The 24,930-nt window shown below is 43.0% G+C and overlaps 1 protein-coding gene across 3 annotated transcripts in view; it reads right to left on the bottom strand.

The window, feature by feature from the left end:
• The window catches only part of ripor1 (RHO family interacting cell polarization regulator 1), a 50,262-nt gene extending 35,896 nt beyond the window's left edge, over positions 1–14,366 (bottom strand). For 2 of the 3 annotated variants that reach the window (XM_041222171.1, XM_041222172.1), the window contains exon 1: positions 4,969–5,137. In XM_041222171.1, the coding sequence (XP_041078105.1) occupies positions 4,969–4,987 (19 nt within the window). In that variant the 5' untranslated portion in view covers positions 4,988–5,137. Of the gene's footprint in view, positions 1–4,968; positions 5,138–13,714 lie in introns of those variants that run through there. The other variant, XM_041222173.1, reaches the window with a different exon arrangement.
• Between the last annotated feature and the right edge of the window lie 10,564 nt (positions 14,367–24,930).

Below are 24,930 nucleotides of genomic sequence, written 5' to 3'. Positions count from 1 at the left end.
AGCCGACAGCAAAACAACAGACACACCTTTCCTTCAATAACCTACAGTGGCTCTTCAGCCAGGGCTCCTTATGTACTGTAAATGGGAGGTCCTGGGCCCAGCGGACACACATAACACTAAATAAAACCGTACTTACTTGTGCTGGTTCAAACTTTTTACAGTACTACTAGCAGTGCAACACAAGGAGTTTCATCTGGGATTTGCCTTGCTTTCACTCTGCGATGATGATTTCGCCATGGCACAAACTTTTATAAGGAAACCAACACTAAAAACACAGATGCTTGTTTTTTTTTCTTCATTTAAGTTAGGCGCTCTGAAAAGTTGTGATACAAAGCTACAGATCTACAGAGATGGTCCTAACATGAAAGTTTACAAGATGCCTCAAAACAAACAGTGATGTCAACCTCTGGGCCGCCACCAACATCAACAACAGGATTCACAGATGCAGCCTGCGGAGTGCGGTGACATCAGCGCTGTGACTCAGCCCCTGCACGTCATCGCCAGAACATTTGGATTTCAGAGACGTCATCACCAGAACATCTGGATTTGAAAGACGTTGTCTTGTTTACGTTTCCGCTGCCCCCCCAAAAAATCTACAGGACAAACGCTTATTTGTCGCGAGTTCCCAGTAAATAAAAGGCTACTTCAGATTACAATGAATCTATTATAACATACTTTATAAAAAACAAGTGTAGTTTGTATGTAGCTAATGAATAACTATGGAAGTTAGAAGGACTGCACACATTCTTCACAGTGAGTGCAGTTCATGTGCTGCACAGTTTAACACAACTCCAGTCTGAGCTCAGATTTTAAAAGCATGACCAGAATGACAGGGATCTGTTACTGCATTAGCACCAGGTCTGTCCGCTCTGCTTACCCTGCATACACAAGCTCATTTTCAGGTCCCCCCCCCCCCCCCCCCCCCCCCCCCCCCCCCCCCCCCCCATCAGTGGTTGGGGGGGGGGGGTGGGTGGTGGGGTCAGGGACTGACTGAGACTGCACTGGTCATCAATCCTGGGCATATTCCCCTGAGCTCTGGGGATTCCTGCAAGGCCAGTCTCCGGGGTGAACCACGCCTTCCACCTATTCTCTGAGCCTGGGGTCCAGCCTTTCCCTTTCCTGCCGGCCCCAGCGCCTCCCTTTCTCTTCCTAGGAGGAAGCCTGCTCACTCGGGGAGGGGTAGAGCAACCCAGCATTGCAACATTCACTGCATTTACGTGGCCAGTAATATTCCACTATTATTCGGAATACTGAATAATGCAAATAAACATTCCGCCATGTAAACAGCATATTGGGAATATGAAGAGGAATATTCCACCTTTGCATATCTGAAATATTGGAGGTGGCAAATTCCACTAGTATGCAAAATGTAAAGCCATGGAAAAAGCATATTCCAACTATGAAGGATAACCCACAACAAATACTCACAGCAGTAAACATCATGGCACATGTGAGAAAACGCAACTACTTTTGGTTCTATGAGGAGACATCAATTTTATTAAGGATTTAAAGTAAAAACAGCTTGATAGCAAGAAACAGAGCTGTGCAAAAGTGTTTAAAAGGATGGAGGAAAAAATCATGAGGGATTTCAGAGAACTGTGGATCAAGTTCGTCATCGATGTAAAGTTTTTAAAAGCACAGTGCTATAAAGCAAATAAAAACAGAACAGAAGTGGGCGAATCTATCAATTGTTCCATACGTCAACCTTACGAATGACATACTGGGTAATTGCCCTTTGTCTTTAGCGACCCTGTGTAGCAGGTGATAGTGCAGCCCTTCAGCGCAGCAGTGTGCATTAACATGTGCACATCACGCAATGTGAGGGGAGACAATGGAAAAAACCCTGAGTTCAACATTTTAAAACTAGAAGAAGAAACAAGCACATATTGTACATTTTCCTCTTTGCAAGCCTTTCCCACATCTGTGCTTTTGCTGTAGGTGTTTATTCACGCTATGTTTTACTTGTATTACAAAATTGACGATAAGTGTGTATTAAGTGTGTATATAACTAGCAAGTAGCAAAAATACAAAATAAAAAGCAAACATGTATTTATCATGTAAGGGGTGCACTTTCTCACCAGTGTAGTGCAGACATCGGGTTTGAAGAAGAAAGCTAACCTGACCAGGTGACTGACGAGACAAACAGCAGCATGTCATCACATTATAATATGTTATTAACCATTACACACATCGGATCTAGTTATTTATTTTTCAAAATTTAGAGTCACTCACCAGTAGGTATCAGTGCCCAGTACAGACACAGTATAAAATGCTCTTACAAAGAATACACAAGAATATACAGAAAACTAAATTTAATTACAGCTCTCGATAACAGAAATTCAATCAAATGCTCTTTGAAAAAGCAACTATGCATGTGATGACAATTATACACACACACACACACACAGTATTTGCGTTATTTATTTTCTATGGTTATTATTCATGTGTTTACTGTAGGCTCTGTTGACGATGTGCTTGGCTAAACAGTGCAACTCATCTTCACTCTGTCTCCCTGTTATATTAATAAAGACATAAATGTGCATGTCTGTGTGAACACACTGCACTGAATTAAAACCCACAAGCATCTAGACAATCTCAGAATATCAGATTCCTTATCTGAAAAAACAAAAAACAGAAATATACGTCCACACCGCCAGCTCTTCAAAATAAACAACAAACTATTCCACTACAATCAGCACTCTTGCAGTGGGAAGCAAGGGACGCATGCGTTAATGGCATAAAAAGATTCTGTTTACCATGGAAACGCGGAATATGAAAGGAATAAGAGAATTCCGCCTGAGCATTCAGAATATTCTAGCATTCCAAATACTTCATATTCTGAATACCTATGCCATACGAACGTACTGATAGATGCTTTGCCAGCTGAACGCACAAAAATTTGTCCAGATTATTCACGAACACTAAAACATTCATCAGTGCTAAATTTATAAATAAAAAATAAGTGACATTTTACTTATTTATTTTTAGTATTTTGTCGAAGATAATAAATTCAAAGCAGATACTATATACAGCGTTTGCTCAAAAAAGAGCCAACTTCACAATGTTTCGGTATGTTTAACATGCCTTTGTCAAGGGAAAGTGTGTTTGAAAACAAACTTATACTTAAAGGCTTTTGATTCCATGGTAACTCATTTCTCTCTGTTTAAATCTACTAACGTGATTGTGATGTCATTTACTCCACAGTTAAGATGGAACAATCTACCATTCCTCTCCATGTAAACCTTCAGGCATATTCATCCATGTGTTTTCCTCTCTATCTCTGTCTATATGTTAGGTGCGGTCCTGCAGAACCCAGCAGTCACATGCTCACATGCTGAGGGGCGTGATGGAGTTAAAAAGAGACTCAAGGAAACCAACAAAGCAAGGGGAGAGCAGTTAGTGCCCCAGAAAGAGGTCCCTATTGCGTAGGCTAATCTGAATTAAAATATAATCAATGAAAAATGCTAGACAGCAGATAATAAAAACCTTTTACACATTCATAGTGTCACAACAGGACAGAAAGTCTGTGTCGGTAACAAACTGCACTGCCCATTCACATGACTATTCATTATTCATGTCACTGTGCCACACGGACTTGGTGTCTCACAATAACCAGAAAGAACAGCAAGCTCAATCCAGCTCACTTCGTACATCTTTAGGAGCACCAGGGTACCAAAAGGCAGTATTTGTGCTGCGTTGCAAAGTCTGAACCCATTTTCTCAGTGGAATAAAGAAGAACTAAGCTAAGGACGTTGATTAAAAGTGAAACTCCTTATTAAGAGTCTCTTAACAGACAGAGAACGGAATGCAAAATCTTGCCCTGTGCTAAAAAAAAAAAAAAAAAGAAAAAAGAATAAAGGCTTAAATTCTTAAGAATGAAAATCTCTCTCTTTGAATCTCTCGACCCAGGCACTGGAATTAAAGCAGGAGAGTCCATTCAACTCTGCCGGCTGGTGTGAGGGCAATCGGAGGGTGCCACCTTTCCTGGAGAGGGGAGCTGAGGGCACACACTGGCCTTTGCTCTATTTTCTTCTCAAATTGCTTCCCGACTGACTGCCTGGACCCCTGGGAGGGGGAAGGGGGAGAGGGGGGGGTGTGTGTGGTCCACGGACAGGGGGTGACTTGTCCTCCCCTGCAGGCAGCGAGGGGAAGGGAGGCGGTTTGGAATGCAGGTTCCTCTGGAAATACTGGAAACACTAAAGTCCAGTTTGGGGGGAGACCCCTCATTCAAAAGACAAGCAAAGGCAGAAAGTGTGCAAAATCCACAACATTTAATAAATAAGAATACGAATGAATGAATACGAATAAGCCCTCACACTGCCATCCTTAAATAAGACCCGGTGTTACAGCTAAGCTGTTTTTCTTCCAATTTGGATCTTATTATCTATCCCTTGGTGGGAGAGATAAAGTAGATGGTCCCATACATGAGTTACTATTTCATACAGTTCTACTTAAACAGTACAGAGTAATAGCTGTGTGCAGTTTCTAAAGCTTCTTTTCCCAAAACAGCCAGCGCGTTCCCCTAAACCTTGAAACAAGAGCATGTTTACAATAAATACTGCATATCACTGGCCAGGCATCAGGGCACCATGATACTCTGACAAACAGGCCAGGAACAAACAGCAAAAAAAAAACTGAACTAGAACAAGCAATACTCCTCATAGAACATCAACAACACTCCCATTTCAAGAACAATGCAAAGTAAAACCACACAACCAAACGACTTCCGCTGGAACTTTGTGCAACATAAACACGGTCTACTACCTACAGCAGTTCTGCTTTGCACCATTACAGGCAAATTACAGGAAAATTGAGAGGTAAAGAGAGGTGAAGTTAATTATCAGAAAGAAAGAAAAGAAAGAAATGAAAATGTTTCCAGTTTCCAGTCATCAAAAGTCCCCTCATTGGCCTCTGCTCTTTCCTCAAAGCTCCTAACCCAAACAGAGAAGTGACGCAGCCAGCCCGTACCTCTGTATCCGCACTGCATTGCTGTGGGCGCTCTGCTGCTGGGGTGCCTCGCCAGTGTCTCTCAGTATAGCTAGCTCTCAAATCCCAGGTTGGCTGAGCTGTAATCCTGCCTTCATTGCAGTCACATTGGCACAGATCACACATTGAAGAGAGTAGTTATTGCAGCCTGGAAATCAGTCCAAATCCCCTGCACCTCCTCCTCCTCTTCCATTTCCTCTGTTAGCAGGCCAGACACCAGCCCAGTTCCTGCCTCTCCCACACAGGCCAGGGGGAAGCAAGAGAAACCCTCTGCATTTACAGCTCACATTACAACCCATACAAAGTACTGCACAGTGCTACTCTCCCTAGTTCACTAGTCCACAATTCACCAGTCACGGAAACACAGCTTAGCCTTTTCATCTTCTCTATCATTTTATCCGACTCCCGTCACAGACCTTTCGGATTGGGTATACTGTGATAAACTATTCATCTAGAAAACACTATTACGAGGATGTGTGTGTGGCCACTTTGAGAAGGAGAAGAGCTTTGAAATGCAATTCATCTGATCCTGCTTGACAACCTCTAACTTTACAAAGCAAGCAATTAAGAACAGACCCTTTCTTTAAAGACATGCAGATCAATCCAATTGACTGAACTGCCGTCTGCTACAGAAAGCAGCCCACAAAGACGGCTTTTAGCGGCCCCCCTGTAACTGATGTTAATGGGTATTGATCTCAAGCGAAAGCAGGACAAGGTCCAGTTAAACAGGTCTCCAGCTACAGTGCATTAGTCATTCACGGAGGGCTGTTCTCTACATTGCTGGTGCAGACAATAAGAGACAGAATGGCAGCCCCTGATTTGCACTTGTTTTGTGCAGCCAGTACAGGGATGCTAATTCTTTGCAGTTTGTTGCATTCAGGGTGGGGGGGGGGGGGTTACATTAGGTGACTCAATCCATTAGAAACTCTGGTGAAGCATTGTTGTGACACATTTTTGGCCAGTGAGTCAAGCTTATAGGAGCTCTCACCAAGGTTTTAAACCCATTCTCTCACCTCTGAATCAGCACTTTGTCACTGGTCCCCGGGTCTGTCGGTTCTCTGCTTGTTTTATTTTCTACCTGCAGATATTTCAATAGACAATGCTACAGTACAGATGAAAAGCTGCTGTTGCATTGTTTCCTGGCGCCTCATCACCGTCCGCGCTGTCGTATAAGCTGGCTGCAATCGGACAGTCATACTGCACGCTACCTAGCGTGTTGTACTTGTATATCCAGAACAACAGGACGTGAAGAACTAATACATTCTTATCCCAGTAAGAGTAATGCTACTAATAAAGCGAAAATTAATTTGAAAGCATTCCATTAGGCCACCTTCAATTGAAGTAACAACTGACTGCCCACTAGGTGGCACCATAACGTATTGGCACAACCAGAAAAGAACAAAGAAGCTGCCACTCCTATCAAACACTGAAATGTTCACAGGTTTAAGCCCAACCTGTGAAAAGGGGCCATGTGTCCCCCACCCCAAAGTCTCCTAAAAGGGGAAGTCTCTCAGTCTCTCTCTCTCTCTCTCGCTCACATTTATCACATTCTCCCACGTCCCTCTCTCACAAACAAGCTTCAGACACAGTGCAGAAAGAGCCTGGAGGCCCCTTCTATGACACAGTCAGAATTTCCTCCCTCTATTTGGGAAAGTGTGATTCAATTCTAGGAATCCTCATGAATGCCTGTGTGAGTTTTTTTTTTTTTCAAATCGACAACAATTGTAAATTCCTTCTGTTTTCATCAATTTTCCCTTGAGTGTGTGTGTGTGTGTGTGCCTGCATATTCATGGCACCAAAGACTAAAACAAAAGTGGGTAGTTGAGCTATTTTTCCCATGTAGCAACGTTCCCTCTCAAAAGAACCCCCTGCCCTCTGATCTGATCGGAATACCAATTATGCTCCCAGATCATTTAATAAACCGGTCCACTGTTTCGGCTGTCAAATAGCACAGCACTCTATCAGTGCAAGGTGCCAATCACCACGGTTATCTTTGAATTATTCTGCTATACAGAAGATGATATTATTATTAATATTAGAAGAGCATCCTGCAGGTGTATTCCAGCTGTAGGAGGTGCTGCCTGTGTTTTGCATGTCTCCCCTATTCCAGAGTGTTCCACATCAACAACAGCAGCAGCATGCAGGGCTGCTTACTGTTCCCTTAGCTGCTGTTTACACCCAGAGAGATAGCAGCAACATGCAGGGCTGCTTACTGCTCCCTTAGGTGCCCAGAGAGACAGCACCACAGGAGTTTTGGAGCCAGTCGTAAATAACACAATTTCTTTGCAAGATGGAAAAAAGTGCAGGAGCTAGCCAATCCTGCATAGCCTTTCGCTACCAAGCATGTTTCCATAAACTGCCTCCCTCCCCCTCAAAAACACATCACTGGGTATTTTTTTTTTACTTGCCATCTGTTTGACAACTGTGTGGATCACAAGGGTTTTGGTCTCTGCAAGAATCTCTCCTTCTCTCTCTCTGCATCCAAACCACAGGCTTCCTTTCTGGGTGCCGTTCCCAAAGACAGGAAGACCACAAGTGATTGTTTTATACAATAAAAAGTCACTTTCCTCTTGCAAATTTTTGTTTGCTGCGGAACAGAAGCTGTTCCTCTGTCTCTTTTCAAAAGGGTTTACGACTCACTGCTGATTAATAATGCTGGGAAAGGCAGATTCTGTAAAGGGGTTTCATGCCTTTCACCTCACCCAGTTTAAACACGCAGTCTAGTCTGTAATAATCTGTATCGATGCATGGTTTTAGTGAGGCTCCGAGGATTTCTTTGTGGAAAGGAAAACATTTTAGTCCTCTTAGGAAAATCAAAGTTAAATAGATCACCCTACACAACAGGACCTGACCTAACTTCCCTAAGTGCAACAAGACTTCCGATACAGTATTACACACACATCACACCATTATACACTCAGGTGCATGTACGGCGCTTTGCAAATTACAACAGCGAGACACACACAGCTTCATAGAACATGCTTAAAATCAGACTTACTCTAATGCCACAATCCGCAATGCTGGAAACCAACACCTGTTCCGGGATTCCATTCTAATTCCATCTTTATAAAAACAAACTCTACAGTAGAGCTTGCAAACACAGTACTATGGGAACTGTGTACCTGCATGAATATGAGTGGCTGGCATTTCTATTCAGCTGACCAGTTCAAACAGAAAGCTAATCCAATCCAATGAGAGTCCAGTGTTGAATCATCCCAATTTGCGCTCATTGTTTTTAAAGGGGGGTTTTTAAAACGTTGGCATTCAGTACAGCACACAGTCGTACCCTTTGCCTGTAGTTCTATACAAAAACAGTGTGTGTTAAAAGTTAAAACTTGTGCCAGTAAAACAGAGGCAGAAAAACAATTACATTGACAATGGCGTTTATTCAAGTGTGGCATTAATTTGAGGGAATTCAGTATGGTCAGGGGAATTTATCAGGTATTAATACTTAACTGAGACTGGTAAAAAAAATAAAGTCATAGCAATCAATTACTGATTAAAGGATTAATTGTTACATCCCTAGCACAAACAGGGTTCAGTTAAATGATGTAAAAGGCATGGCTGGAAATGAAAGAAGATCAATGGATAATGCATTCCACAGAGTGGGGCCAGCCGAAGAAAACACAAAAATACACCCCCTCTGGAAAGAGACCAGGGACCACTTTCATACAGCAACAGCGTGCTCCTAAACTCACGAGATAAGAGAGGAATGCATGAACTGGCCTAACAATGCTTTATGAATACAGCCCAGCAGTTCTGAGGAAGCGATAGTGACTCATTCTATCTTCTGGGGAAGCCAGAATAGACAGTGTGTCAAAATGCAGCCCTTTCTCCTTATCAATATCAACGCAGGCAGAGACAGTACTGAGCCTCTCTGACAGCCTATTGAAATCTAGGAGTTTTAATGGCTCTGCTAAGTGCCTTTGAAGACAGCTTCTGTTGATAGAATATAGAGTATACAGCTGTAATTGGCTGTTTCTACTGCAGCAAGGATGTGCGGTGGGTGCTTTAAAATAGCTTCCATTCCTGCGAATCTTCCTTGAAACAGCACTGTTACATGAATGGGGATTGTTTCCACAGCGTTAAGGTGTCCAGAGCCAGTCTTTACAATGTAAATCACTTGACCACACTTGCATCTCAGTAGTGTTAAGACCGGACTGTTTCATTGAACTCATGTATCTATAACGGGACTCTAAGGGGCCGGGTGATACTTTGTATCCTGTCATTTGCTGCTGGCCCCAGCGCCCTGTCATGTGCACCTGCATGCCCAGTGCGGCAGCCCGGCTTGCCATCGGGGAGAACAAGCAGCATCATCGTGACCCCAGGCAGCCCGCTCCCTGCGCAGCACACAGCTCAGCAGCTCCACACAGACCATCACCAGAGCTTGCATATTCCAGAGCAAAGAGCACTAAGCAGATATGGATGCGGTGGTGATGATGTGAAGGTTTCAAAATAGCACAGCTCAGTCTTAGCAGTGTGTTTGTTATCCTGGTGTTGCTGTTACACTGGTAAACACTTGCCAGTCTGGAGCGTCACTTAACTAAGAGTCTTTATATTTACATGGTCACACGAGCATTCAGTTGTATTTACGTATTGCTCTAGGAAAGACTTGCACTTTAAAAATGACCTCAGCACTACAAAATGAAACAGGCGAAAACTTTGAAGCTTCTGCCTTCGTCAGTGTTATAATGCAATACATCATTAATGAAGGCACTGGCTGAAACCATCACTGACTTGACTTCTTTAAAGTTTTACCTCAGTTAATGTCAGTGTTTAAAGTAATGGATACAGACTACAAAAAAAAAAGAGTTAGGTTGGAAGAAAAAAATATTTGAAATTCCCTGAAAGCATGTAAATAGCCCTCATTGTTCACCAGTGTTGTAGTTTTAGAACATTATTCCATCCTGTCAAAATGTGAAAGAAGAAGGAAGACCTTTTAGCTGTTGTTGCTAGAAGCAGATTATGTATCCATAGGGACAGCACTGTTATCATGCCAAGTAAGAAAACAGTACGCAAGAAGGGCATGCACTGAGGAACCACGTCTTCATGCAGGACAGTGAGATCCTGTGTCTAATGAGGTCTGCCTTCACCAAGGGACTAAAACACACAATCCCAATGGAACCATTACATTTAAACCGAATGGAACCATAGACAAGAGAGAAATCCGACATCAACAGCAAGCCCACGTTGTTCTCTGAACCGGGATATGAGATCCACATGTGTTTGGACACAGGTGGTCAGTGTTGTGCAGGTTTTGTATCATGCTGTATCATGTTCTGTGATCCAGATAGTCACACTATCACAGTGGCGCAGTCACAAATATTCAGGAACAAATACTGACTGTGCTGAACAAGCAACACAGGCTCTTTCCCTTTTCTTTTCTTGTTCTGCTGATCTGTATGTTGTTGTTTTTTTTTAAATACAAATCAAGACTAGAGATTAAACTGTTGCAATGTTTGCTTCCTGCTACCTGATCTCTTCCTGCACAGCAGGGCTGTCTTACTCAGGGTTGGGATCATTTCCTGTTCTTCAATTCCCATTTCTTCGAAGGAACTGGAACTGGAACTGGAAGATGTAATAATTGCTGCGATTGTTCAGCTGCTTTCATTTGAAGCCAGTTTAACTGACTAATAGGGACTTCAACTGAAGTAATTTGTTGCCACGGCGAGGATCTCATCTTAACAGAACCCTTCTAATTACTAAGTTACTGTTTGGTCTTTGCTCCAGTCATACCATGTGATCTTCAGAACAGGAAATGATAACTGGGCACCAGGAAGCAGCTGATTACATTTTGAAATCTACAGCATTGTACATCAATAACAAACCCTGAACTAAAGGGGAAAAAAGAAAAAACACATGCACCCCCTTTCTGTGTACAGCACCAGCCTGCAGTACTAAACCAACAGGTCTGCCCTGGGAAAGGGTTCCTGATAATGCCACAGACAGCTCTGACTAACAGCTGTGATACTGGTCTGGAGGAAACGTCACGCTTCATCTCCGCTAAGTATTCAAGCTCCTGCTTGTGAGAGACCTTTCTGTGATCTAATAACCAGATTACCTCTTAGTTTACGCCAAATCACGATGATGTAAAGTTGATAAGAGTCTCTAAATCCAGAAAAAACTGTAAAACCTCAAATCAGAGAACTTGATAGACTAGTTACCCAGCTCAGCTCTTAACATGCTTCAATGTGTTAAACGATCTGGGCTTTTGCTACAGCATCGAGAGCTCACCAAAGACAGGTAAAGCAACACAGTTATCAGCTGACGAAATTCACACCTGCGATAAAAACAAACACTAACTGAAACGCTGAGCAGCGATTTGTTTTGACATTGCACAATCGGCTAAGCTTGGTTACTTCACAAACTGTACCTGCACTAGAGCACACCACCCCCCTCCCCAAAACTAAACAGACTAGCCCAGGGAATCAACAAGTTCAAGTGCAGTACCGCTCCAGGCACAAAGTCACTCAATCCCACAGTACACTTAGTTGGCAGATTGGGTCAGAAACCCACCTGTCCCACATGCAGGGCTGGCTTTCAGAAATACCAACAATGAGGTATGTATTTTAATGATGTAAAACATGCACACTATCAAACCTAGGTGGTAAATAAACAGTTCCACCTCTAAAGCTGCATCAACAGATCTACAGGCGCAGGTGAGACTTTTTCTTGCTGTGAAATCCCCGACATGGAGTCATTACTATACCTAAACAAGGGGAGTCCTGAAACCCAGGGCTGGCTGCAGGCCAGGGCCAGAGTGTAGTGGGACCAAGGCTCCCGTTGGAACAGACTACAGAGCAACTCAGAGGAGATTCGAGCCCAGTCCTTCTCCTTAACCACTGAACAGCACTGTCTCCAAGCTAGAGAATGCTGGGGGTGAGAGAATGTGTAAGTGATGTAAACGAAGGTGCCACATGCGGTGGAAGTGGGCGGAATCAAAATACAGCCTGGAATTCCAGAACTCTGGAAAAGACAGCGCTCTGAAATGTTTGGGAGTTAGAGGGTTACATGTCAGTTCCCTGTGCCATCGCTCCCAAGGAATCAAAGATCGGCCACTTGATAATAGAGTGGAAAAAAAATTAAAAATACAGGCCAACTTCTGCAAAGCATAAACAGATGTTTGGTGGTTTAAAAGCTACCCAGCTGCTTTGAAAATCATTTGAGATTCCTGCTGCAGTCTATACTTGCAGCTCTTTGAAAAATATTTTACAATCAGTTATGCATTGTTTCTATAGGGAATAGAACAGCTTGTGGTTGTATTTTAACATGTCTAGACAATATGAAATCTTAAAAACAGGTACCGTGCAATACTGAACCTCGCTTGCCTGTTGAAATAACACACACACACACACACACACACAAATTACCAGGCATAAAAAGTTGCCAATATTATTTTAATTAATACTAACATTAATTACTGCATTCTGTTTATCTTTTGTTTTTGTGTAACAGGATTAATTATATGAATTATACAAATTATATGTAAAACTGTGAAGACACTTCAATCGCGTTTCATTGATTTTGATGTAATTTTGTCAAATCCATTGATACATCATCATTAAACGGAAGTTAATTGTGAGGCCCTGCAATGTAACAATTTTGTGGCTGTCCTTAATTGCTCAAATTCATACTGTCTAATTCTCAATAAAAAAAAAAGCGAGAGAGAGAGAGAGAGAGAGAGAGAGAGAGAGAGCGAGAAGGAGCGCGGTTCCTGTAACACTCTAAATGTCATAAATGTTTTTTGTAGACCTAGGTGAAATTTATTGACTTTAATATATATATATATATATATATTTATATATAAAACCCCAGGCAGGCTCTTTCATGGATAACCCTTTACTTCAGCATGTATCCTTTCCTAGACAATGCTGCCCGCACACTATTAATGGAATCACTGCAATTGCACAGTACCGCGTGTGTCACACCGCACTGGATCGAGGCGAGGAAGAAGATTCTTGTGATTAATAATAATAATAACAAAAACGATGAAAATGTTTGTACGCATAAAAAAAAAACAAAAAAAACAAAACAAAAAAAAAACAAACAAACAAAACAAGAAAGACCGTAGGTCTGCGTTTGAGTGTAGTCTACTCCAGCGCAGTCCTGTCATACCTGCACTTATAAACAGGAGATGCAAAGACTATGTATTTCTTTAAAATGTCTTCATTCGTTTCTTTAATTTGTTTAATTTCTTGTGCGACTGTCTTACTCGTACCCTATCAATGCACTCACAGAACTTTATAAAGAGACAGAACAATCACAGAATACTGTCTCTCCCGACCGCTAACGACAGACTAAAGAGAACAGCTATCAATACGCATGTCTTTAAAAATAATAATAGCATAGTTTATGTCAGCAACGTTTGCATTCATGAAATCTTCAAATAATCTATAGAAAACAATGCCCCCTTGTGTAAGAGGCGCTTTCTCTTTCAATCAGTTGTCTGTCTTCACCCCATTCCTCGTATGCCTGATGGTTTTGCGTTGAACACAATGACCTGGCTGTTTGTGTGCCTAATTATTATAACACATACAGTGGCGTAGAAGCTCTAGAGTTGTGATTTAAATGTATGGCTATACAGTATATGGACCCACCCCTAGGCCTTCACTACAGTAATCCCGTTAGAAAAATATCTCAAGACTGAGCTAGAGGACAGCCACGGGCAAAACCACAAGAGCCCGCAGCACTAGCAGAACAAAAGCAAGGGAAAAGGAATCCGTCTTACATGTCTGCCGGCTAGGTAGAAATCAGCTGATATTCCAGATCCTTCGTGGCGAATGAAGTCAGCAGGAAGCGATACACGATGATGAGTTACAAATATCCACAGCTTTTAATAATTTCCCCTCGTTATTTCCTGTGCGAGTGTTTCATGTCCGTTGCTCTCTCTGTGATTGCTTGCTGCGGGAGTGCTCATGTGGCAGGAACTGTTTAAAAATAACACACACACACACACACACGCGTTGGATCTGTTTCAGATACACACCCCCATCACTGTGTCGCTTTCTCCGGAGAAGGAGGAGGACAGTCCGGCTGAGAATGCGGAGGGATCGTATCGCCAGGTTTCCAATAAAACCATGCTGTTGGTGGCGGTGGGAGCTACCAGTCACATCACCACCACCACTCCTTCACTCGCTGTAATTGTTGGTTGCGTCTCAAAATCGCACCCGCACACAACACAACTCGCAGGTCTCAATGCTGAGCTCAGTGAACAGCGGCAGGCAGTGCTGGACCAGAGAAAGGGGGATGGGAGGCTGCAGGATTTAGCGGATTCTCTGTTGCTTGTTTGCGGGTTCGTGCTTTCTCCTCGCAGTGGTGCAACGCCCGCTGCGGAGCAGGTCGAGCAATTCAATCCGCAGCAGCATGCTTGTTTCGTTACTGTAAGTACAACACAATACCCTACTAAAATCGAGTCACTGATTGGGTACTTATACACCTGTTATGCAGCCAGTATCATGTTACATCTCAGATTTGTTATGGCTACAGACAGTAAGACATGATTCTTTCAGTCTAAAGAGCTTTTATTTTGTGTTGTTGGTTACTGCTTCATTTAGCAGCCTGGCTTCCAGGTGCAAGGATATTAAAACGCTTTGCTTTAATTAGACCACAAATAGCTGTTTGAGGTATAGCAGAGATGCAAAGAAGACTCATATTCCATAGCAGTTAAACCCATTCCAGTTTTTACTATGAGCTTGATTAGTCACACTGTACAGGTAATAAGCTCAGGTGTGTCTAATTAAACTCAGTAAAACTAGGAATGGATCAAACCGCTATGCAATGGGAGTCTTATTCAATTTATCTAAATACAGCCGTTCAAATATGCTGCTGAAATAAGAGAGATGTTACCATGGACTGTCGGGTGCCTAATTTTCACAACCATAGGCCTCCTATCAATTCATTACACAAAAACAACGGCAATGTTTACACAAGCCACCATTCCAGTCAACTACATAGACCCAAGCTGAGCTGCGGCTCCATATAAGAGATGCATATATATATATATATATATATCAGTTTGGCTGTGGGAGTGCAAAGCTAGTCAGGTCTAGAGTGCATGAGAAAGTATTTCCTGACCTTGACTATAGACAAACCCTTCCAAACATAAGTCATCCAATCTAAATAAAAACAAACTGAAAGCTGATATTAACGCATGGAATCTGTTACAGTGAATCTAGACAGGCTGCTGCGTGTACATGCCCTCTGCACTGGTACAAGCTCCCAAGAGGTGATTATTACATTAATGAGGTGAAGGAATCAAACAGCTTCAACAGCAAAACATATCCTAGAACAACAAACCCTACAACACCAAGAACACAATAACAACATCAGGGTTTCACAGTACTGCCCATGGCTTTTGCACAGAGCACTGCAAGACAGGGTGACGAGTGGGAGTTTAGTGAAGTGACTGATCAAAGGAACGAATCCAAAGAGTGCAGGGGGCTGTTTGACCCTCATGTTCAGAAAGACCCCAAATAAGGACTTCCACTTGCTTCAGGGTTAAAGATATGAGTCACTCAAATGCAAGGTAACCTCCTATGAGGCCAGCAGATAATACATCTCTTGGCCAGTATAGGCTGACTTTACCCATGATGTAATTTACATCTCTCAGCCAGTATAGGCTGACTTTACCCATGATGTAATTTACATCTCTCAGCCAGTATAGGCTGACTTTACCCATGATGTAATTTACATCTTTCAGCCAGTATAGGCTGACTTTGCTCATGATGTAATTTGGAGTTCACTGTAATGGCCTTGTATTGGGATCCTTGTATGAGGTCATTATGTAGGACAGGTAACCCATAATAATCTCATATGAGGATGAGAAACTCAAGAGTCTTATAACAAGTCTTAAAATAGTCGTGCATGAAAGGGTTAAATGTACTTGATGCCATGCATCGGTCCGAGTGAGTGAGTCAGCCCGCTCTGGTTTGCACTTCATTCAAGTGCTTGGCGTGCCAGGTGGCATGACGTCACTCGCTCTCCACACAGGGAACAAGTGGGTCAGTGGATTGCTAAACTTTTACCTGTGCTTCAGTCTAGGGCACCAGCAGTAATACAGGCACGCTTGAAAAAAGACTTCACTCACTATTTATTTTGCAGTCTTCAGTCATGTAATCAACAAGTATATTTTTCCTCTTATACTTTTAAAACTGTGTTTTTTGACATCCCCGCTAATCTAATTAACAGTATCATCTGATCAATTCTTTCTTTTTTTTTTTTTACTGAGTTTTCAAATAAAGTTAAGTTCCTGGTCGATAGTGAAGTTCCTTGCATATGCTTTAAATAAGCTAAAAATCACTATTACAGAAGTCAGCTAACTACATCTGTTCCTAACAAATGAAAGGGAAATAAATGCAATAAGAATTCAAATAAATACATGCAATGATATATATACACACACACACACACAAACACAAACTGTACCGTATAACGTCATTTAATATAATGTAATAAAACAAAATAATATGGAATAACTCAGGAGAAAATCTCTATTTTATCTCCCCTAGAGTATGATTTTGTATTTTATTAGGTGTGACAAGAATTAAAATGAACCAGAAATCATCTTTGCATCCAGCACAGCAAGACAAAAATCCCTAAACCGGGTGCCTTTGTGTGTCACGGTTTTAAAAGCAAGCGATTCTCTTCAGTGTCTTTTTATTTGAAATGTAAAATCCCAAATGGGGATCTACTTTGGGACGGTGTTTACATCAGTTAAATAAAGCACAGTATCTTCCATGGCGTGGCGTTTCCTTATTCCATATTTCCATGCTACACTGCAGCAGCTAACCCACGGTTTATTGTGGTAGGGGAAGCTCGAACCCCCCCCCCCCCCCTCCACCACGCTTCCTTCACAGTAAATCAAACACACTCTCAGAGGGATAGCTTCCTATACAGTTACCATCACTGCTGACAAAAGCACTGCAAGTTCAAGGGAGAAAGGGAAAAAGATGAATGGCTCTTTCTCAAGCCTGGCTGCTGGTTGCCGTGGCAACGAGCAGGGCCTGACAGCAAGACCATGGTGTGTGATGTAATCCAGCAAGAGAAACCCAGTGGTCTGTGTGTGCTGCATAGCAGTGTGAGTACAGACCGCACCTCTAGACTGTGCCAACCTCAAATGCAAGAAAGCTCATGTCATTGAAATATTTAGAAACAGGGCTGGGTTACGATCATTCTTGTTATTGACACAGGGATGGAAATCCGACTCCTAATGCATAGCTTTTTCACACATTCCAGGTTTTTCTACGAACCTGATTAGCCACAGTGTACAGGCAACGAGCTCAGGTGTATCTTATTAAACTCAGAGTGCAACCAGAGTGGGTGAAGCTGCTGGAGTCTTACTTCCACCCCTGTGACATACAGTATCTGCTTTATAATACAGTAAGTATGCCCTGACATTGATCTGATGCAGCCGTCTGAAATGTCTTTGTATCAGTTTGTATCAGATGGAATTATATCACAGTGATATTAGCTACTCTGTTTTGTTTTTCTTAATGAATTACACATCATAAAGATATAGTATAGGGTGGTGTAAGACACAAGCTGGTTTCCACCCACGTCTCAGGATGGATATCATACAGCACCCTGTGCAATATTGTACATAGAGCATATGTGTCTGCATTGCATCCTCCTTGATTCATCTACCACAAAATATGCACGAGGAATCGCTTCATTATATTAAATATATCCAGGTTCTGAGGTGACATCGACACAGGCTTCTGCAAAGGATTACCACTGCGCTACCATCTGAATGCGAAAAATGTTTCAGCTGCTGTACTGCAGTCCCGTTTTACTGCTATAGCTCACACCACTGCAGCTGCCTCTGTGTGCTGCCATTCCATTCCATTGTTCACTCAACCACCATGCTGGTAGCATTGAGCTATCCATTCCACTCACTGGAGCAATGGCGCAGTGTTATCTCCAATACAATGGCCTCACTGCCACGAACAGTCAGCTATTACTTTGTTGTGTGGGTTGACGCAGATTCATGTCATCAGCTTGCTCTCTGCTGTCTGTAGTTCGAGCCTTTTTCAGTTCAACGATTTAACCAGGACAGGTCACTGATCCCAGGGAGGTGGCGTGAGCAAACCAGTTGCAAAACACAGGAACACTAAGAAGATAAGAAAACATTAAACACACAGCCACAAGGCTAGCAGGCATGTGATCGCCTGCACGGGCTACAGATTGGCTGTGCTTTGAAAAAACAAATCTTCACTGGAGCCTCTCGAACAGAGCTTATCTGCTGCTATTCCCAATGTGGATAGCGAGACTGGGAGCCTGCGCTGAAGTCTTTGTAAGGAATTCGAGACACAGCATAACTCAGTATCAATGATTCGATAAGGATGCCATTCTAATAAAGCTGAAGTGTTCCACAATTATGCTCTGTAGTGTCTGTCTCAACTCTTTCAGTCCTGCTCCTATTACCTGCAGCATGCAGAGGGTATGATCCCCACACACAGAGTAGGGCAGTGCACTGTAAAAACAGCTCCAGATCTTCACCATAATAACATTTCAGTTTGTGATGTTAACAATTAACCATGCCAGTGGAACCGAGACACTTTTAAATCTTACAAACGTAACCAGAGAGCAAAACAGCCTTCATGTCCAGGTCAACTAGGAGAGTGAGTAAACAGTTCTGAATGAACACGAACTTGTTAAAGAATGTTCACACCCCCACTTTACCCATTTTGCAGTGTGATGTTTAATTCTGGTCAGTAACTAGACATAGTATCTAACTATTTGTATCTAAGAATAGGTCTCTGTTTTGCACTTGACTCTACAAGACATATTCTGCTGTCTCGATTTTTCACCAGCACGGTGCTACATCTGCTTCTGATGGAGTAGACAGAGGAAGGCCTTGCGAGGAGCCTGCTCTTCGTCTGAGCTTGGGTGTGCCACAAACTCTGCCAGTTTTTGCATTGAGTTTTCGGACAGAACACAATGAAATCTCACAGGGGTCAGGAAAATTAACATGCATTGTGATTCAATCAGCACTAAGTTTGTTGCTTTAGTCCAAATTAGTATTGTTACAATCGTGGCATGAACTCAAAGTAATGCTCTATACTGTATCTTCTTCATTTCCCTGATGTATACAAAGTATTCCAGCAAAAATGATTTCTGAAAAGACTCCTGAATTATGGAGAAGGTGGGGAGCATATCAGTGTGACACAGGCTTCAGTGCACAGTGCTTTACTGATGAGCTTTAGTTTGCAGTGCAACGCTAATATGCTTCCCCACAATAAGCACTGAGAAATTTCTCCCTTTGTTATTATTTCCCCAAATCAAGCTAATTGCAATGTGAATCCAGCAGGCCCAGATGTTCCCTGAGAGCTGGTGTCTAGACCGAGCCAGTCGTCACGGTGGACGTGGAGCCTGTGACCTTCCTGTCCCTGCACTGTGTTCTACTGATCCACTTGATTGGTTTCCTAATTGACCACAACAGGCACACTGATCACTGGAACAGCTCTGGCAGTGACTCAAGGCAGCGTGCAGGTCATTAAGTTTTCAAGGACAGAAAAGAATAAGAATAATGATGATGATAAATACTGAGCAGCACGTTTAGTGCCTCTTTACCATGTTACAGTCACTGGAGTGTATTAGCAATGCAGTTACAGTGCCGGTAAACTTTGGTCTCAAAGCCACTTTCCCATTGGACTACTTGAGATTTTTGTTTTTGGGAGAAATGCGGTTAAACTAAGGGAGATGATGGAGGAGGTGGGCTGCGAATGGAAAGGATAACGGATGATTCCTAATGCTAGCAGAAGCATGGTAGGGTCAAAGGGTTCAGACCCATAAAACCCCCTTGAGTTACTGGCGGTCTGTCTGTAAACGCGCTGAATACAAAGCTGGATTTCGGATTCAGAGAGCTTTTCATCTGTTCTGACAGTAAAAGAAAAAAAAGATTGTTTTCTCCCGGCAAAAAGCATCTGTGCGTGGTGATGTCATGAAAGCGTTTGAAGTAAATACCTCTCTGGCTGCAGTAGAGGTGGGTATAACTGCCTGTCGCGCTGCGCTCTCGAAACACAGAGCCCTTCCTGATCGTCTCGGGCGTTGCAGCAACGTCTTTATTTATTGCTTTGACTTTTCCAGCTCCTGTAAAGGAATGGCTGACCCAGGAGAGTCCCAGCTGAGATGGAACGAGTTGTTTTCAGGTGGGCTTTGCTGCTGCTCATTCACAGCTGTGCTCGAGACAGGCACAGGGAGGCTGAGGGGCTTCTACTGGGGGTCACACAGTGTGGGTCAGGAGTCAGCACTGCGTTGGAGTTCAAGTTCAGGAATTCCATTGTCCAGCCCCTCCACACCCCTACATGTAACAGAACAGGGAAAGAACATCTGTACAGTATTACCCTGTTATAAATCATGTTCCAGTTAAACAAAAAGAACATATTCATTGCCGTTTCCATGTCTTCAGAATGTTTTTGTTGGCTGGTAGCCTAACGTGCACAAGATGACACTTCTGGTAAAATGAGGTGTAGTGGAAATATCTGAAATCTGGCTTTATGATTGGCTGAGAGTGGATTTGTGACTAAATAAAGGAAGAGAGCGTGTCCAATCCACTACGTGTTATCGAGTAAGAACATTCACTGCCCTGGTATAAAGTATGATACTCCATACCAGATAGAAATAAAGGGCGTCTTTCAAATATGCAGCTTAATTCAAGGCCCTTTCAACTAATTACCGGCAAGCCTGGCTGCAGATTGCAATTCAGTTTTCCACCACGGTGTCAGACTAGCTAGCCTTTACATCAGTGTGATATATAGTAACCTTTGCACAAATGCATTACCAGCTCCTTGCTTGCATAGTCCGTTTTTTGCTGAACTAAGATGTCTCCCGCCTCTGAGCTCTCCTACTAACATGCACTTTGAGCACATCGGCAGCAGTGTTCCAGTCCACGGATGACCTTTCATTTTGGATTGCACCTCATAAAACTCTTTATTTCATTAAAAACACGTGCGCGGGGCCAGTCAGTTTGTAGAGTATATTGTCCTTGGATACCATTGGCTCACACGAATCACCGTTAAAGAGAGGATTCTAGTATTCCAGTATCCATTTACACCAGTTACAATCCCATCCAAACATAATTGAAATTGCTAAAAAAACGGCTGGTCATTAAATTAGCTCAAAGATTACACCACAATCTAGATTTCTTCAAGACGACTACACTCTGTTCTAGGGGGAGGCTGGGCACACCGCAAGCTGATCATATTAACCATTGTGTAAACAGGGCTCGTCTGCCTTCGACGGGACAGAATCTGTAACAGCACTGCATCACACAACACAGCCCGTTACACTCTCCACCCTTTAACTCCTGCAACCAGCTGCAGTCAATCCATGAGATCCGGGTCATGGCACCAGTGTAACAGGGCAGCGGTCAAACTGGTGACCTCACACTGCAAACAAGCATCTTAACTACTATGCAATCGAGCCAGGCTCATCTGCATTTGTGGTTATACAGCTTTTCATCCTGCTGATAGGGGACAGAATCTGTAACGGCAGAGCAGCACGCAACACAGCTCATTCCACTGACATGAAGCAGTTCTGGTTTCTGTCAAAGGTTTGAAGTTATTCTCTTTCACTCACACGGACCAAGCTGCTTCCATCTATAACTTGCAGCCTGTGCTGACGGAATTCTATCCAAGCAGTTTAAACTGGAGCCTGCGATCATTCTGCACATGCAACCCCCTTGTTCTGCAAACCAGTTTCTGTTTACAGGCACAGCAGCTTTCAGGAAGTCTTTGAAGTGGAGCCTTTACTGACACTTTCTGTACGGCTGCAAACAAGAACGGGTTATTGTCGTGGTGCTGAAGTTTTCCAGAGTTGCAATGGGGTAATAACCATATTTAACTAACAGGGTTTAATGGGTTAGATTTATTTTTCAGCTGTCTCAACATAAACTTTATAAATACGCTGAACCAGAACGAGCTTTGACCTCCGCCCTCCTGTAGTGGTTGTGTTGTGTGTGACGAGACTGTGTGTGACTGAGACTCGCTCAGTGTCCCCAATCCAGTTTCTTCAGTGCTACATGCATACTTTTTGCAGCCACTTTGTAATGGAAAATAAAGCCAAACCTCAAGGTGATTCAATCTTGGCATGAAAGTCAATATGCTACTTTTCCCCGCCCCCATGCAGCTTTCTTTGTAAAGTTTCCACTTCAAGGAAGCCAATAAGGTACTACAAGAGGATGCATCTGCCAGGCTGATTATACCTGGATAAATAATTTAAAATAAACAGAATAAATAACTAACTAGCTTTTAGGTTTTTGCCGAGGGCAGGGGGTTGCATGCGGCTCTCGTTTAACTGCTTTGTCAGGCAGCAGCTGGCTTTTCTCTCAGGGATGTGGTTCTACTATCTACCACATAAGAGAGGAGCTGCTTGTCCCCTAATTGAAAGTGAATGAAAACAAGTGATTTAAATGATGTCACATCTCTTTATATAGAGCTGATTACATATTGCGCATATATACTTTATATGTGCTATACACACACACACACACACACACACACACAGACACATATATTATTCGTATACATACTGTATTTATATGTATGTAGGACTGCAGTTTCCTCTTCTTGAACGCTGTCCCAGCTTGGTTACAAATAAAAAGCCCTGACACATGTGGAACAAATTAGCTGTCACCGGGGAGAGGCCGCTGCAGTTGGGCACATCAATTTTAAAATTGCACAGAAATCAAAGCGCTGGCCCTCGGCTGAGGCCCAGCGATGCAATTGGGAGTACATCTTTTAAAAAGAACTTCAAAAGCCTTGCAAAATGCAGCCCGATCGGGTTTAATATTCTGCCTGTCCCATATCCCAGCCCGTCAGGCTCACAGGGACGTCACCTGGAGGCTGAATTCTGCTTCCAATTATTGCCGAGCCTCACGACAGGCAGGACTGATAGCTATGATTACAGCTGCTGAGTAATTGTGCCATTAAATATTCTCAGGCAATCTGCACAGCGGCGAAGCAGGACAGAGCTGTCAGCAGCCCAGAAAGCCTGGAAGACTCTGTAAAAACACTTCAAACACAGCGTGCCGGCACTGGGATTCACTTCTTATATGATCATTATACGAATGCCTCAGTTCCTGCCTGCCTTTGACCTGGTGGAGGTTTACTGCACTACATTTCCACACTCTGCCAAGGCTGAGCCCGAATGCTCTGCCCATTACCACTGTTCACAAGCACACTGTCCGATACTCTCTGTGTGATCTCTCTCCGTGGTTTGTTCACAGTTCGTAGACACTCACTAAAACCTGCACACACATTATAGCAGCACGGTACAGTTGCTTATTTGAACTCTTACTTGTTAACAGCGTTGTTGCTGAGGCTTTAAAATGAATATTCTTACCCCTGCTCCCCTTATCATTGAACGCTACCCTGCCCATCACATCACATCTCAGTATCTCTGCTAAAAGCCTAACATGCTGAATTATGGGATGGTACATCACTCCCTGATTTTTGTGGCTTCAAGCTGCACCTTTGAAGTTATTTTAATTGTCATTTTTAATAAGGACTTGTGTGGCTGCAAACTTAAACCAGAATTTTTTTTTTTTAAATGACGTTTTTTTTTGTTTGTAATGAATCTTAAACCACACTTCATTGAAACGCTCTAGGGTTGAGTCTGCACACTGTCTGGTCTCACTTACAATACTGCAGGGTGGTTACATACTGTATAATGCTTGTCCATGGGTCCGTCATCCATAACCAGGGTTTGTTTCTTCTGGTCATTATAAGAGTAGGGCAAGGGTGGATTGAAGTTTGCGACTGGCTGTGATTGCAATAAGATTTAACCAGTTCTTGCACTGACTAAGTACCATAAACACAGTGCATGACATCTCGACTGGAACCTGCATTTCTGTGCCTCCCATTAAAGCCCCTTACATGCTTGATTACCTGACTAGAGGACTTTGGCAACCTGAGACGGCGTTTACATGCACTGATGACTTCAAGTTTAAGTTTAATAAGAATTACACTGAACTCAGGTCCCACTGAAGAAGAGAAAGGGCTCCTAGCAGGAGGACCCCAGGAGGAGGGGGTGCTGTTGGAAAGGCTACACGAGGTGTGTTGTAAATAAGTGGATCTAGTCCAAGGTGAGAAGCAGTAATTAAAAGTTACTGATGGCCTCTCGTGGTTAAATTAAAAGGGTTTCAGGTTTCCCTTTCGCATGGAGCTCTGCACAGGAGAATGAGGCAAACACTGGCACCCCACACACTTATCACTGTCCACTCTCTTGGGTTTCAGTTACTGCCAGCTATCAAGGCCAGCGTTTCCAGCTTGCAGAAAGCTATTATTATCCTCAGCAGTTTATGAACAGGCTGCAAATAACAATTTCGCTGCACAGCAGAATCCTGTGAAGCATGCAGAGAGGTGCAGCGAAATCAACCCCACACACGAGTATGTTTAGACATGTCTGCAAAGTATACTGTACAAAAAGACCTAAATCTAATTTCTGTCTTTTTTTAAAGAAGCACAGCTCGCTTAGCAACGAAACAAACATTTTAGTTAAAAATAACTGCATGCCTAACCAAAACTTCCCCTTTAATTGTTTCTTTTTCGACTCGATTGGAGCCTTAAAGGCACAGAACACCTTTTTTGTTTTGAAGCTAAAAGCTTTGAGAAGGTTAGGAAGGAACCCAGGGGGGCTAACCAATCCAGTCCCCTGGTCTAGGAGTTAAAGTCTGCTTAGTCATGCTGGGGTTCCCAGCATTGCAGAGCGACAGTCTGCTTCATGGGAGCCCTGCCCTGCCCAGCACTGTTTATTAATGGAAGCTGGCTGGGCTGAGCGAGGCAGAGTCATTGCCTCTTACTGTCTCTCAGTGAAAACCCTGCCGGTTTTGAGCCATCTTTCACTGGGCTTTGTGCATCCTGCTCGGGATCATTCCCTGTGCGGAGACCGCTCCCACAATTATTTTAGGACTGCGAATGTGGGCTTCAACACAAAAGAAAACGG

The sequence above is a fragment of the Polyodon spathula genome, chromosome 21 (assembly GCF_017654505.1).
Source record: "Polyodon spathula isolate WHYD16114869_AA chromosome 21, ASM1765450v1, whole genome shotgun sequence".
NCBI classification, from domain to species: Eukaryota; Metazoa; Chordata; class Actinopteri; order Acipenseriformes; family Polyodontidae; genus Polyodon; species Polyodon spathula.
Note: the sequence above shows the minus strand (reverse complement) of the source record. Positions and strands in the feature narration are given on the sequence as shown.